The 14272-nt window shown below is 36.4% G+C and overlaps 1 protein-coding gene and 1 long non-coding RNA gene across 5 annotated transcripts in view; one reads left to right on the forward strand and one right to left on the reverse strand.

Annotated features, from left to right (window-relative positions):
• The window catches only part of LOC138757253 (protein unc-13 homolog B-like), a 615971-nt gene that overhangs the window by 485779 nt on the left and 115920 nt on the right, over positions 1–14272 (forward strand). For all 4 annotated transcript variants that reach the window (XM_069924286.1, XM_069924287.1, XM_069924289.1 and 1 more), the window contains 2 exons: positions 10581–10733; positions 12114–12237. In XM_069924286.1, the coding sequence (XP_069780387.1) occupies positions 10581–10733; positions 12114–12237 (277 nt within the window). The remainder of the gene's footprint in view (positions 1–10580; positions 10734–12113; positions 12238–14272) is intronic.
• LOC138757255 (uncharacterized) overlaps positions 1–14272 on the reverse strand; it is a 701670-nt gene that overhangs the window by 428155 nt on the left and 259243 nt on the right. The window lies entirely within an intron of this gene.

Genomic DNA, 14272 nt, shown 5'->3' on the forward strand with positions numbered 1-14272 from the left:
TAACGTGTATTTTGGTTAATGGACAGAACAAACATAAATTTTGAGGCTTTGCATTTCTTGTAACATTTGATTAAATTAGTAACAGCAAAAATATCATGTTTGAAATGCATATCAAAAGCTTCATGTGGATGTGTGTTATAACTTCAAGTTAATTGCACCTCTGTATTTTTCCTCATGAGTTTGACAACATTTCAAACTTAGGAGGACAGAACATTGAGTATCAGGAAGGATAGTCAAGGTAAATTAAAGGTAAATTTTGAGTATTGACTGAATGAACTTCCAACAATGCAGAAGTGGAGGCCAACAAACAGCCCAGTGTTCAAAATTTTATTGAGATCACAAGACATAGGAGCTGAAGTAAGCCCATTGGTCCATCGGCCCATCGAGTCTGCCCCACTATTCTAATCATGAGCTTATCCATCCACCCACTCAGCTCCACTCCCCAGCCTTTTCCCCATAACCCTTGATGCCCTAACTAATCAAATAAGTGCCAATCTCTGCCTTAAATGCACCCAATGACCTCTCTTTCACAGACTCACAACCCTCTGACTAAAGAATTTTTTTCTGCATCTCTGTTTTAAATTGACCCCCCTCATAACCTGAAATTATGCACTCTTGTCTTAAAATTCCCTACCTTGGAAAGCATCTTTGCCACATCTACTTTGTCCAGGCCTTTCAGCATTCGAAATGCCTCTATGAGCCCCCTGTCATCCTTCTGTATTCCAACGAGTACAGTCCAAGAGCTGACAGTTGTTCCTTATATACTAACCCCTTATTCCTGGTATCATTCCAGTAAATCTTCTTCGAAGCCTCTCCAACACCAGCTCATCTTTTCTCAAACACAGTTCCCAAAACTGTACACAGTACTCCCCAATTGAGGTCTAACCAGTGCTTTAGTCTCAACATTACATCCCTTTTTCTGTATGTTATCCCTCTAGAAATTGAATTTGCCTTCTTTACCAATGACTCAACCTGAAGGTCAACCTTTAGGATATCCTGCATGAGGACTCCCAAGTCTCTTTGCACCTCAGAATTTTGATTTTTCTCCCCATCTAAATAATAGTATGCCTGTCTATTTCTTCTACCAAAGTGCATGACTGTACACTTTCCAACATTATATTTCATCTTCCACTTCTTTGCCCATTCTCCTAATCTATCCAAGTCTCTCTGCAGCCTTTCGGTATCCTCAGCACTACCTCCCCTACCACCTATTTCAGTATCATCTGCAAATTTAGACTCAAAAGCCATCTATTCCAAATCCAATTCATTTATATGCAACGTAAAGAGAAGCAGACCAACACTGACCCCTGTGGAACACCACTGGTAACCGGTAGCCAACCAAAAGAGGATTGCTTTACTCCTACTCTGTTTCCTACCATGCAAGTATCCTTTCTGTAACTCGATGTGCCCTCATCTTGTTTAGCAGCCTTATGTGTGGCACCTTGTCGAAGGCCTTTTGAAAGTCCAAATGCACAACATCCACTGCATCTCCCCTGTCTATCTAACTTGTGATCTCTTCAAAAGATTGCAATGGGGGGGGGAGGGGGGGAGGTGTGGCGTGATGATTTCGCCCTCCCCTGGCAGAACTTTTCAAAACCCGTTTTAAAGTTTTAAAATTATTTTCAGAAAATCTTAAATATACTGTTGAAGTATCTTAGAAGCAGCCATGGAGAAAACAAAAGCTCATCCAGCAAAGAAAAGCAATTAACAACTCCTGAAGAATTTGGGCCTACCTTATAAATGGAGCCTCCAGACTCGATTCCTCCTCACCCTCATCCACAGCACCAGTCCTCCAGTAGGATTCAGTCTACACCGGCGCTGACTTCAGGCAGTGCTGCGGAAGATGACACTGGCACCAGACATCGTCCCCCTCCAGACCAAGAAGAACGATCGCGCATGCGCAAAATTCCTTGTATGCGCATTATGCCTGGTATGACCCAGGCTGCGGGGGGACCCGATCTCTCTCGGTCCAGTGATCCTGGATTGAAGAAGAATTTATTGACTGTAAAGATGATGTGAAACAATGTAAAGAAAAGATGGGACAGATGGAGAATTCATTTACTGGCTAGGAAATTCAAAAAAGTGATTTATTGAAGAAGATTGATGCATTGGAGAATCAAAATCAGAGAAATAATGTTAAAATTGTTGGTCTTCTGGAAGATTTTGATGGTCCAGACCCGGTTCAGTTTCTTCTTAAGTGGATTCTCGAGGTTTTTGGAACAGAATATTTTGTGAATGGTCTGGAACTGGACAGAGCTCATAGAGCAATAAGAAGGAAGCAGCATCCTGGTCAAGCTCCACATTTTATTTTGATTAGATGTCTGGGTTATCAAGATAGGGAGTTGAATTTAAGACTTCCTGTTCAAAATACAAGAGGTAATCAGGGCCCTTTAGTAGTTAAACATAATAGTATTTTTTATGCTGATTTGAGTCAAACATCATATTAAATGTTTATTAAATGTCGTAAAGAATTTAATTCGGCTAAGGCTGTCTTGTGGAAGAAAGGATACAAATTTGCTTTTTTGTATCCTGCTGTACTTAAAATTTTTTATGGAAATTATCTATCTCAGTTGTTTAGTGATGACGGTGAAACTGTTACATTCGCTAATTCTTTACCTGATAATAAGCAAGTGCAAAGTCAAAAAAAGGTTTCCTCAACAACCTGTTTTGGTTCCGAAGAGGAAGAATGAGAAGCGAGAGATGGAATCTCAGCAGTTGATCGATATTGATATTGATGATGATCAGGTTAATAGAGATTTGAAGGAAGCATTTCATACTTTAAATGTTTTCTTTATATATAACTTTTTGTTCTGTTCTGGGGAGGTGGTTCAGCTACTGATCCTTCCAAAGTCGTTGGCCACTTTATGGCATTGATCACTCCTGTATAATTGAGGCGAGTAATACTACTACAGTTTTTTTTGTTTGGGTCTTTTATGGGGTTTTTCTTCTTTCTTTCTTCTTTGAGGAGATCTTTGGCTTTGTTTGTGTTGTTGCCATGGGGAGGTGCTTCACCATTTCTGGTGGAGTGTTTATTGATATGTCTTAATGACTAATTTAAATTTTGCTACTTTTAATGTTAACGGGCTTAATAATCTGATTAAGAGATAAAGAATATTGGCGTTGTGACAGAGTATATAGATATGTTTTTGGGAGATAAATTGGGAAAGGTTTGTTAGAGAAGGTCACATACAAACACATTAAAACAGATCTTATTTGAAATACTGCTCTGCTTATGCTAGACATATCAGCCCCACAGCCTTTGCAAAAGCTTTGGAGAGTTCCTAAGAGACTTCACTAATGGATTGTTGTTTACAAAAAGGCAAGAGATGAAAGAGCTTGTCGGAGCTGCAGACTGTCTGGAGCTATTCGAAGAGGGTCATGTGGTTTTGCAAACATAGAGAGTTAAACAGGCTTTCTGTGTGTGTGTATGTGTATGTGTGTGTGTATGTGAGAGAGAGAGACACACTCACAATGAGATCACATCTACAGTGTAAAGCCAGGAACAACAGCTGGGACAGGAACAGGACAAGCTACAAGCTTGTGGAAAACCATTTGGAAGACGGGTTGTGAGTTCTTGGTTTGGTCTGGTCAAAGGCCTTGTGGTTCATCCAAGAGGAGAGGACTGGCTGTCTAATGTTTCACTTGAAATGAGAAACTAGAAGGAACTCTGTGGTGACCTGAAAGAAAGAGGTTATCATTTGGAGAACCTTGAAGGGGCAAGTTTTGTCAGCAAGACACTGAAGTGGCTGAAGGAAGTAAATCAGTTGTGGATGTCCTGGAACAACAAATCTCACTGAAAACTGACAAGAACCTTCCTGAGAGTAACCATTTACCTTTCGAGCACCAAAGCCTGGTGAACTTTATAAATATTAAATCCTGTGTTCAGTATAAGAATTGCCTACAGCCAGTGAACTTGGAGGAATGAGAAGTGAGATTGGGCTGTGAACCAAAGAACTTTTCTGAACTTACACACACATTACATACACGTGCGCTTAGAATTAGAAGGGGGTTAAGTTAGGTTAGTTAAGTTTAAGTGTGATTCTGTTTTCATGTTTAAAGATAATTAAAAGCTACTTTTGTGTAAGTAACCATTTGTCTTGGTGAATATCTATTGCTGCTGGGTTTATGGGTCCTCTGGGCTCATAACAGCGTATATTAAAAAGTTGAAGGTTGATGTTGCTTTTTTGCAAGAGACACATTTGACTGAAAAGGAACATCAGAAATTAAAAAGTGATTGGGCTGGGCAAGTTATAGCATCTTCTTTTAATTCAAAAGCAAGAGCTGTGGATATTTTGATTAATAAAAAGTTATCTTTTAAATTGGAATCAGTTATTGAGTCAGTTGGTAGGCTTTTCATTGTTAATTGTAAATTTTTTTCAGAATGTTGGACTTCAATGAATATTTATGCTCCTAATATAGATGATGAGCAATTTATGTTGGATTCTTTCCGTAATTTAAAACAGGCATATGATAAAATTATGATAGGAGGTGATTTTAATTGTTGTTTGGATCCATTATTAGATAAATCTCCAAAATCAGTGATTGGGTACAAAATGGCTAAACAGTTAATGGCGTTAATGAAAGATATGAATTTGGTAGATATATGGAGAAGGTTCAATCCTAAAGAGAAAGATTTTTCATTTTAATTATTTTGTCATGATTCTTATTCTAGAATAAATCTATTTTTAGTATCAGCACAATTACAAGGCCAAGTTTTGAAGGCTGAATATAAGAGTAGGATTTTGTCTGATCATTCTTTGTTATTAATAACATGTACTGTTTTAGAGAGAATCGAGAATGTCTATCAGTGGAGATTTAATTCTTCACTGTTAAAAAATGCTGAATTTTATAAATTTATAAGGGATCAAATATAGCTTTTTTTGAAAATAAATATAGGTTCAGTTGATAGTAAATATGTTTTATAGGATGCTTTAAAAACTTATTTAAGAGGACAAATTATTAGTTATACTGTCAAAATTAAGATACAACATATGGCTGAGGTTAGTAGATTGGAGTAAGAGAGAAATTTTGGAAAAGGATTTACAGCGAAATTCTATGGAAGCTTAGAAAGTACGTTTAGTTAATATGAAATTACGATATAATTCATTACAAAAATAAATTTGAGAAATTATTAGAGAGAGCTCGACAGCAATATTATGAATTGGGTGAAAGAGCTCATAAAGTATTAGCCTTGCAGTTAAAAGTGGAACAAACTTCTAGAGTAATAAATGCTATTAGATATGATTCAATTATTACATATAAACCTCAGGAAATTAATGATGTGTTTCGTAAATTTTATGAAAAATTGTATACTTCTGACGTATTGGAAGATGAAACCAAAATTGATAACTTATTATCTGATTTAGATTTATCTTTTTTGAATGATAAGGATATTAAGGATTTGGATGCTTCCTTTACTGTTAAAGAATTAACAGATGCACTTCGATCTATGCTTAGTGGGAAGTCTCCAGGAGATGATGGTTTTACTTCTGAATTTTATAAAGAATTTCAGGACTTATTAATTTCCTTTATTGATGGATGTATTGAAACCGGTTTGCTCTTTTCCGGATTTCTTTTCTAAAACAATTATTACAGTTATTCTTAAGAAAGATAGGGACCCATTGAAAACAGGATTTTATAGACCTATTCCTTTATTGAATCTTGATTATAAAATTGTTGCAAAGGTTCTAGCTAATAGGTTACATAAATATTTAACAGATTTAATTCATGTAGATCAAGCGGGTTTTATTAAAAATTGATATTCAGCAGATAATGTAAAGTTGATTTCTTTAATTAATGTTTCTCAGGAGCAATGTAACCAACCAATGGTTATTTCTCTTGATGCAGAGAAGGCCTTTAATAGAGTAGAATTGAGTTTATTATTTAAAGTTTTGGAGAAATTAAACTTTGGGCCTTTTTTTATTGGTTGGATTAGAAGGCTTTATATTAGAAGTTCTACTGCTAGAGTTGTGTCAAATGGACAAGTATCTTCACCTTTTATGTTAACTACATCGACTTTATTACATTGGTATTTAATCTTTGGCTCAAATGATTAGACAAGATAGTAATATTGAAGGTATTAAGATGAAATTTGATGAATTTTTAAAAAAATTGTTTGCAGATGATGTTCTGATATATTTAACACAACCTTTCAAATCTTTGAGGAGTCTGCATGATACATTGGGGCAGTATGGTGAAATATCAGGTTATAAAATTAATTAGGAAAGAGTGAGATTATGCCTTTAGCTGAAATGGATTATTCACTGTGTAGGCATATTGTGAAATTTAAATGATCGGATCGGATTAAGTATTTAGGTATTAAGACAGATAGTAATTATAATCATTTATATGAATTGAATTACCTACCTTCATTGTCTAAAATTAAATTTGATTTGAATCAGTGGAAAGATTTACCTATAACGTTAACAGGATATGTTAATTGTATTAAAATGAATATTTTTCCTCGAATTCAATATCTTTTTCAATCTATTCCTTGCAAGATTTGTGGAAAGATAAAATGATAAGGGTGTCATTACAGAAATTAACTTGGAATGTAAGATTTATGGAAAGATAAAATGGTAAGGGTGTCATTACAGAAATTAACTTGGAAGTATGCACTTGGAGGTTTGCAACTTCCTCATTTTCAAACTTATTATGAATCAGCACAGATAAAATTTATTAATGTTTGAAATGGATAAACCTTAGATATGGGCTAATAATGAATTATCTCAGATTGGTGAGAAGAAGATGGACCAGTTTATTTATAGATGGAATTCTCAATTATTGAGTAGCTAGAATTTACCTGTGTTGAAACATTTAATGGATTTATGGTATAAAAAAAATGAAACTATAGGTACTCAAGGTAAAGTTTTTGGTAAAACCCCTTTGTTTCAAAATAAGCTTTTTCCTTTTACACTTAATAAACAACTTTTGAAGTTGTGGGACCAGAAAGATATTAAATTGGTAGTAGATAGTTATGAAGCAGGATATTATATTTCATTTCAAAGAATGAAAGAGAAATGTGAAATATCTTTGAATACTCTTTTTTTCTTATTATCAAGTTAAAGCCTTACTTTGGATAATTTTGGGTGTACATTATGGTTACCTAGACAGTCTAAATTTGAAATTTTACCTACTGACAGTGAGAAGAAAGGATTCGTATCTGAGAGGTATGCTTTATTACAGAATAAAATGCTTAAGCCAGATATTCATAAATCTAGATTAAAATGGGAAAAAGATTTGTCCATATCTATTTCTCAGGATAATTGGATGAATTTATGTGAGGATAGTATGACTAAAATTGTAATTATAATTTTCTTCAATTATATTTAACTCCAGAGAAATTAAGGAAATATAAGTTTATTTCCTCGGATTTATGTTTTAGATGTCATAAGGAAGTTGGTTCCTTTTTACATTCTGTTTGGCTATATGAGATGGAAAAACCTTTTTGGAATAGATTTAAGGAACTTTTCGAAGCTATTTTTAAATTTAAAGTTCCACTTGATCCTTTAGTATTTTTGTTAGGTTATTTTAAGAGATTGAGTTTGGAGTTAAAACTAAATAAATTTCAAATTGCTTTTTTGAGATTGGCCTTAGCTGTGGCTAGAAAATGTTTGGCAATACCTGGAAAAATGAGACTAATTTGAGATGCAGCGAAGGCATTTGGAAATGAGATCTTGTATTCCATTAGAAAAGATAACATATAATTTTCTTAATAATTATTCTTTTTTTGTTAAAACTTGGAGGCTATATTTGGATTATATGGGGTTGAATTATTAATCTCCTTTCCACACATTGATGGTGTTTCTCCAAACCATGGAAACTTATTGATGAGTTTTATTTTATGTGATTTCCTCTTTCTTTTCTTTCTTTTGGTGTAATTTAGAGGGGGGTGGGGAGGGATGGTTGGGTTAGGGTAGGGGGTGGAGGTTGTAAGGGGGAATTTCATACATAAAAATATCATGTATGTATTCTGTTTTGTCTTCAGTTGTATTTTTATTGTATGATTTAGCATTATTTGTTAATAAAATTTGCAAAAATAAAAGATTGCAATAGGTTTGTCAGGCACGATTTTCCTTTAAGGAAACCATGCTGACTTGGGCCTACCTTTTCATGCACCACCAAGTATTCCGTAATCTCATCCTTGACAATTGACTCCAATAGCTTCCCAACCATCAACATCAGGCTAATAGGTCTATAATTTCTTTTCTGCTGCCTCACTCCCTTCTTAAACAGCAGAGTGACATTTGTGATCCTCCAGACCACCTGAACCATGCCAAACCCATTGATACCTGGAAAATCATTATGCACAATCCCTACAGCTACCTCCTTAAGAACCCGAGGGTGCATTCCATCCGATCCAGGAGACTTATCTACCCTTAGACCATTTAGTTTCCCAAGTGCCTTCTCTCTCATGATCTTGACCATACTCACTTCTCTTCCAAGAGAGCCATAAGAATCTGGTAAGCTACTAATGTCTTCTACAGTGAAGACTGATCCAAATATTAATTCAATTCCTCTGCCATCTCCTTGTCTCCTATTTCAATTTCTCCAGCGTCAATTTCTATCGGTCCAATGTCTACATTGGTCACTTTTTTACATTTTTTTTTAACTTTTAGAATCCTCTTTGATGTTGCTTGCTAACCTCCTTTCATAATTCATCTTTTCCTTCCTAATTACTTTCTTGGTTGTCTTCTCCAAGACTTTAAAAGTTTCACAGTCGTCTGTTTTCCCAATTATTTTTGCTTCCTTGTTTGCCCTGTCTCTTACTTTTACTCTGGCTTTAACTTCCCTTGTCAGCCACAATTTTCTCATTTTCTTTCATTTACACTTTTCTTTTTTTTTGTATGTGTCTGTCCTGCACTTACCTCATTTCATGCATAAACTCCAGCCATTGTTGTTCTGTCTCCCCATTAGTGTGTCTTTCCAATTGACATTGGCCAACTCCTCTCTCATGCGACTGTAATTTCCTTAACTCCTCTGAAAGACCAACACATTGGACTCTAGCCTCTCCTTTTCCTTTACCTTAAGCTCTCTAATCACCTCTGGTTCATCATTCAGTAACCAATCCAGAACAGCCGATCCCCTGGAGGGCTCATCAACAAGCTGCTCCAAAAAGCCATCCTGGAGACATTCCACAAACACTCCTCCTGAAGTCCTGTACTGACCTGACTTTCCCAATTTACTTTCATATTAAGATCCCCCATAATTATCATAATGCTGTCCTTCGGACATGCCTTTTTTATTTCCAGTTGTATTTTGTAATCCACATCCCAGTTGCTGTTTGGGGGCCTGTATAATTGTCATTAGTGTCCTTTTACTTTTACCATTCCTAAACTCAACGCATAAGGACTCTGATTCTATGTCCCTTCTTTCCAATTACTTAATATTTTTGCTTACCAGAAGAACCATGCTGTTCCCTCTTCCTCCCTTCCTATCCTACCAATACACCGTGTATCCTTGGACATTCAGCTCCCAATGACACCCATCCTTTAGCTATGACTCAGTAATGGCTACCACATCGTACCCTCCAACCTGTAGCTGTGCAGCAAGATCATCCACCTTGTTTCTAATGCTGTGTGCATTTAGGTATAATACCTTTAGACAAGATGTCTCAGTCATCCCTGCTGCTATTATTTTGTCTCGTCACTTGCCTATCATCTTCACTTTATTGTTGTTTCACCCTTCTTCAGCTTTAGCACACTGGTTCCCATCCCCAAGATGTAAAATAGAAAAAAAAAGTGATTCTTTACAAGAGTTTCATGGGTGGAATCATGATAGAATAGTTAATTGATGGAGTGGGGCAAGTATAAAGAGACCCCAAAAAACATTTTTCATCACATTTATAATTTCAGTTTCATGTCTAAAACAGAAGCTTGGATTGCAAAATCATAAATAAGGTCATAAAAAAGAACAATTGTGAGACATCCCAGGTTTCAGGAAAAAGGGATAGTTGGAGATGCAATGATAGAATGTACAAGATAAGGATAAGCAAGTTCTTGAGGAAAGGATAAACAATGGAAATTTTGGAGGAAATGAGAGCTCTACTGGGTGACATTATTGATCTGATTAATGTCAGCAATCATATACTGAGAAAGTATCATTTGATTTGCTGGAATTAAGACAGAAATGGGTCATGTGTTTCACTGTTCCAATTGACTGAAGAAGAAAAGGAGCACTAAGGCAAAGAACAGAATGTAGGAAGAACTGGTTGAAAAATTAGGAATGAGAATTTGAAAATTCAAGCAAATAGATATAGCATGTACACCTATTTTGTATATTTGCGTGTGAAATGTTCCTCTATTCTCAAAATAACTGTCAAACAACCTCACCTACTTTTTTTCCAAATTCAAATGCTAGCTATTTAATGTTTATCATTCCTGTACGTTTATACATATAGTTTAGAATAAATAAAAGATATTCAGATAATCAAGGTCCTTTGAACTAATGTAAAATGAGCAGAAGGCTTTGAGTTGAACCACCATAAACCTGAAATACCAGTCTATTAAATATTTTATTTGTTCTAAATTATTTGTGGAATAGTTGGGATTGCTTTCATTTTAACTTTTGCTGCAATGTAGTTTTCAGCCTCGTCTTGATGAGTGCGTAAAACAGATGGGAGATATCCTCAGCCAGGTCAAAGGTACTGGGAATGTCCCTGCAACCGCTCGTAATAGTGTAGCACAGGATGCAGATAATGTGCTTGGACCATTAATGGATTTCTTGGACGGCAAGTAAGTAAGAAGGAAAACACTGAAGATTAGTAGAATCTCTAATGTCTTACAGAACTGTAAACAGTGAATAATTCTATCTATCGGACTATTAAAGGGAAATTAACCCAATTTATAGCAAATTCTTTCCAACAGGCCTCACAGTTTTATCTTCTCTCATGTTAAGCTGGTTGCACTTTCTTATCAAGTTTATGATTTCTGCTTAATGCTTTAGTGGGGCTAATGTATTCATCTCAAATTTTAAATTCAAGCAAGGTTGACCACTGATTTTGTTCATTTCACTAGGCAGTTGTTCATTCTATATTACATTGTCATTTATCAATTTACAATCCCTTCTTTTGAAGTTGATTAACTACAAGTAATATCTATAAAATAAATTTTAAGTAACTCCTGATATTCAGTGGTAATTGACTGAAAACATCAAGATATGATTATTCAGTTTATGCAATGGCACCTCAGAATTATGAAAATCTGCAGTAGTAACACCCTGTGCATTTGATTATTTGCATTTATCTGTATCCAATTAAATGTTAACCCCAATTTATATACTTAATGCATTTTATGTTTTGACAAATTACTGGGCATTTGTGACATCTATTTGTGGGCATGAGAAGAATAATACCATACCATGAGACTTGCCTACTGCAGCTTGTTATTACTGTGAATGGCATAGAGCTTCCTATGGAAAACAATTAAAATTAAATAAATTGGAAGCAAATTGTTCAAAATCTGGTCCATCTTCAGGAATGCATTTTTTATGTTGGAAACTTATCAGCCTCCATTGTGTCATGAATTGTAATTACAGGTAGTCCTCGACTTCTGACCTACGCAAGTTACGTCCACCCGCACATATAACCAAAATTTTTAAAAATCTTTATTAAAAGTACTATATTAAAAGTACTGTATACAATGGTCCCTGTTCCCTGTGGCAGCCCAAATTCCCTGTTCCATGCCGGCAGCCCTAGGTCCACGTTCCACAATGGCAGCCCAAGGTCCATGATCCCCACAGGCAGTCCGAGGTCCCTGTTGCCCGTGGCAGCCTGAGGTCCCTGTTCTCCGACTTATGACTAACCCGAGTTACAACCAATCCTTCTGTCCTCATTATGGTCATAAGTCAGGGACATACAGCATGGAAACATGGCACTTTGACCCTTGGGTCCGTGCTGCCAAATTTACACTCCTGGTATGTTTTTGAATGGTGGGAGGAAACCGGAGTCCCTGGGGAAATCCCATGCAGACATGAGAATAACATACCTTATAGACTATCTTATAGATAGTCTGGACCCAATTGCTGGCACTCTAAAAGTATTGTGCTAACTGCTACACCAACCGGCTGCCCTAGATAATTTAATTTCCTTAAATATATTATCTTTTATTTTTCAGTTTAACACTTTTTGCCAAAGTTTGCGAAAAGACAGTGTTGAAAAGAGTTCTCAAGGAACTGTGGAAAATTGTGGTGAACACAATAGAAAGGACAATTGTTCTGCCTCCTCTAACTGATCAGTCGGTGAGTAGCTAATTTTTCACATGTTTGATTTAAAAGTTCCACATTTGGTACCATTTAGGTTACATATATTTCATAAAAATATATCCTCAGAGGCAATTGAATCAGTGCTTTTCATCATGAATGCTCCACTTGATCTTCCTTCAGTGCAACTTACTTCCTTCTCTGTCACATGCTTATTTAAATAAACCTACACTATTCATTGCAACCATTCCCTGTGGTAGCAAGTATCATAGCCTCTAGTATTATATTTAAATAAGTTAAAAACAGGTTGGAGCTTTTGTTTCTGTGCAGAATAATATTAATTATATTCTCGCTAGATCATGCATCAACTGAAGCTCTTGGGGCAATTTGTGCCAGAAAGTAGATAATGTAACTGCTGAGTTACATTACATCAATATTACACTAAAGACTTTGTACAATTTATATCTGCTGTCACAATCAGCTGGATTTGACAGTTGCAATCAATCTATTTTAATGAACTTGTGTATTACACTGCTATGAATTTCCTGAAGGCTGAAAGACCAACTATTCTGCAAAGTGTGATATGAGCCTATATCCATGATAGTGGCTTCCATTTACTAATCATGAAATAGAGCTTGGTTAATTCCTGATCATGACTGAATACATGGTTTATTAGCAGGAAGGAAGACCATATAGTATCTTTAGTGTTTATACTGTAGCTAGCAGCCTTAATATCATATATGTATTCATATTTGGAAGAATACAAGTTGTTATATTTGTGTAATGTTCACCCCTTTCCGACTTTGCTTATTATTAAAAAAATACTTAATGTACTTTATTGGAACCTTCATGAGATGTATCTTCTTCATTTCCATCAGCTGGAAATCTTCTTTAGATTAGTCCATAAAGGTTTTTATTTAATTTACTGGCAATACAATGTTAATTTGATTCAGTTCATCATTCCTTGGAGAGCAGTGCTATTTGTTTCTAAATTGTTATTCATTTCAATTTTAATCAATGTATGACAATGTATGCAGAGAGTATATTAGCCAAAAAAAATGGGAGGAGTTTCCTCCATCACCACCGATCATTCTCATTGAGCAAAACAATTTAGTTGTAGTCCACGCTGCTGAAGATCCAGCTGCGCTGGATGGGTCACGTCTCCAGAATGGAGGACCATCGCCTTCCCAAGATCGTGTTATATGGCGAGCTCTCCACTGGCCACCGTGACAGAGGTGCACCAAAGAAAAGGTACAAGGACTGCCTAAAGAAATCTCTTGGTGACCACCGCCAGTGGGCTGATAACGCCTCAAACCGTGCATCTTGGCGCCTCACAGTTTGGCGGGCAGCAACCTCCTTTGAAGAAGACCGCAGAGCCCACTTCACTGACAAAAGGCAAAGGAGGAAAAACCCAACACCCAACCCCAACCAACCAATTTTCCCCTGCAACCGCTGCAATCGTGTCTGCCTGTCCCGCATCGGACTTGTCAGCCACAAACGAGCCTGCAGCTGACGTGGACTTTTTACCCCCTCCATAAATCTTCGTCCACGAAGCCAAGCCAAAGAAGAGATATATATATATATATATATATATATATATTCCTGGGATTGATCTTCAAAACTGACAGCTTGCAAATAAAGTCTGATCTTATCAGAAATCTGAAGCTAAGTTTGATATACAGGCAGCCCATGGGTTGAAGAAATCCAATTTACAAACAACCCGTAGATACGAACCAGCAAGGAAGTAGAATGGCGTGAACTTCTGCTTCAAGCACGGTTGAGTCTAATTTAAATTAAATTATTTTTCTTAAACAGTAAGCAATCTGAGACAGTGCTTGCAAAATCCCATTTCTTTAGAATTTGATTATTTTGTTTCAACTGAATATTAACTAAATTGCAAATACAAATGCAAAGCAGCGGGCAGGCGAGGGAACAAGAGACCCAGTGGAAGAGAGGGAGGGGGTTGCGAGATGGAGCAAGTGAGAGAGAGAGGGGAGGGAAGGAGCAAGCAAGAGGGAGGGGGAGGGAGCGAGCGAGAGGGAGTGAGGTAGGAGGAGGGAGGGAGTGAGCGAGC

Source organism: Narcine bancroftii, chromosome 3 (assembly GCF_036971445.1).
Source record: "Narcine bancroftii isolate sNarBan1 chromosome 3, sNarBan1.hap1, whole genome shotgun sequence".
Taxonomy (NCBI): Eukaryota; Metazoa; Chordata; class Chondrichthyes; order Torpediniformes; family Narcinidae; genus Narcine; species Narcine bancroftii.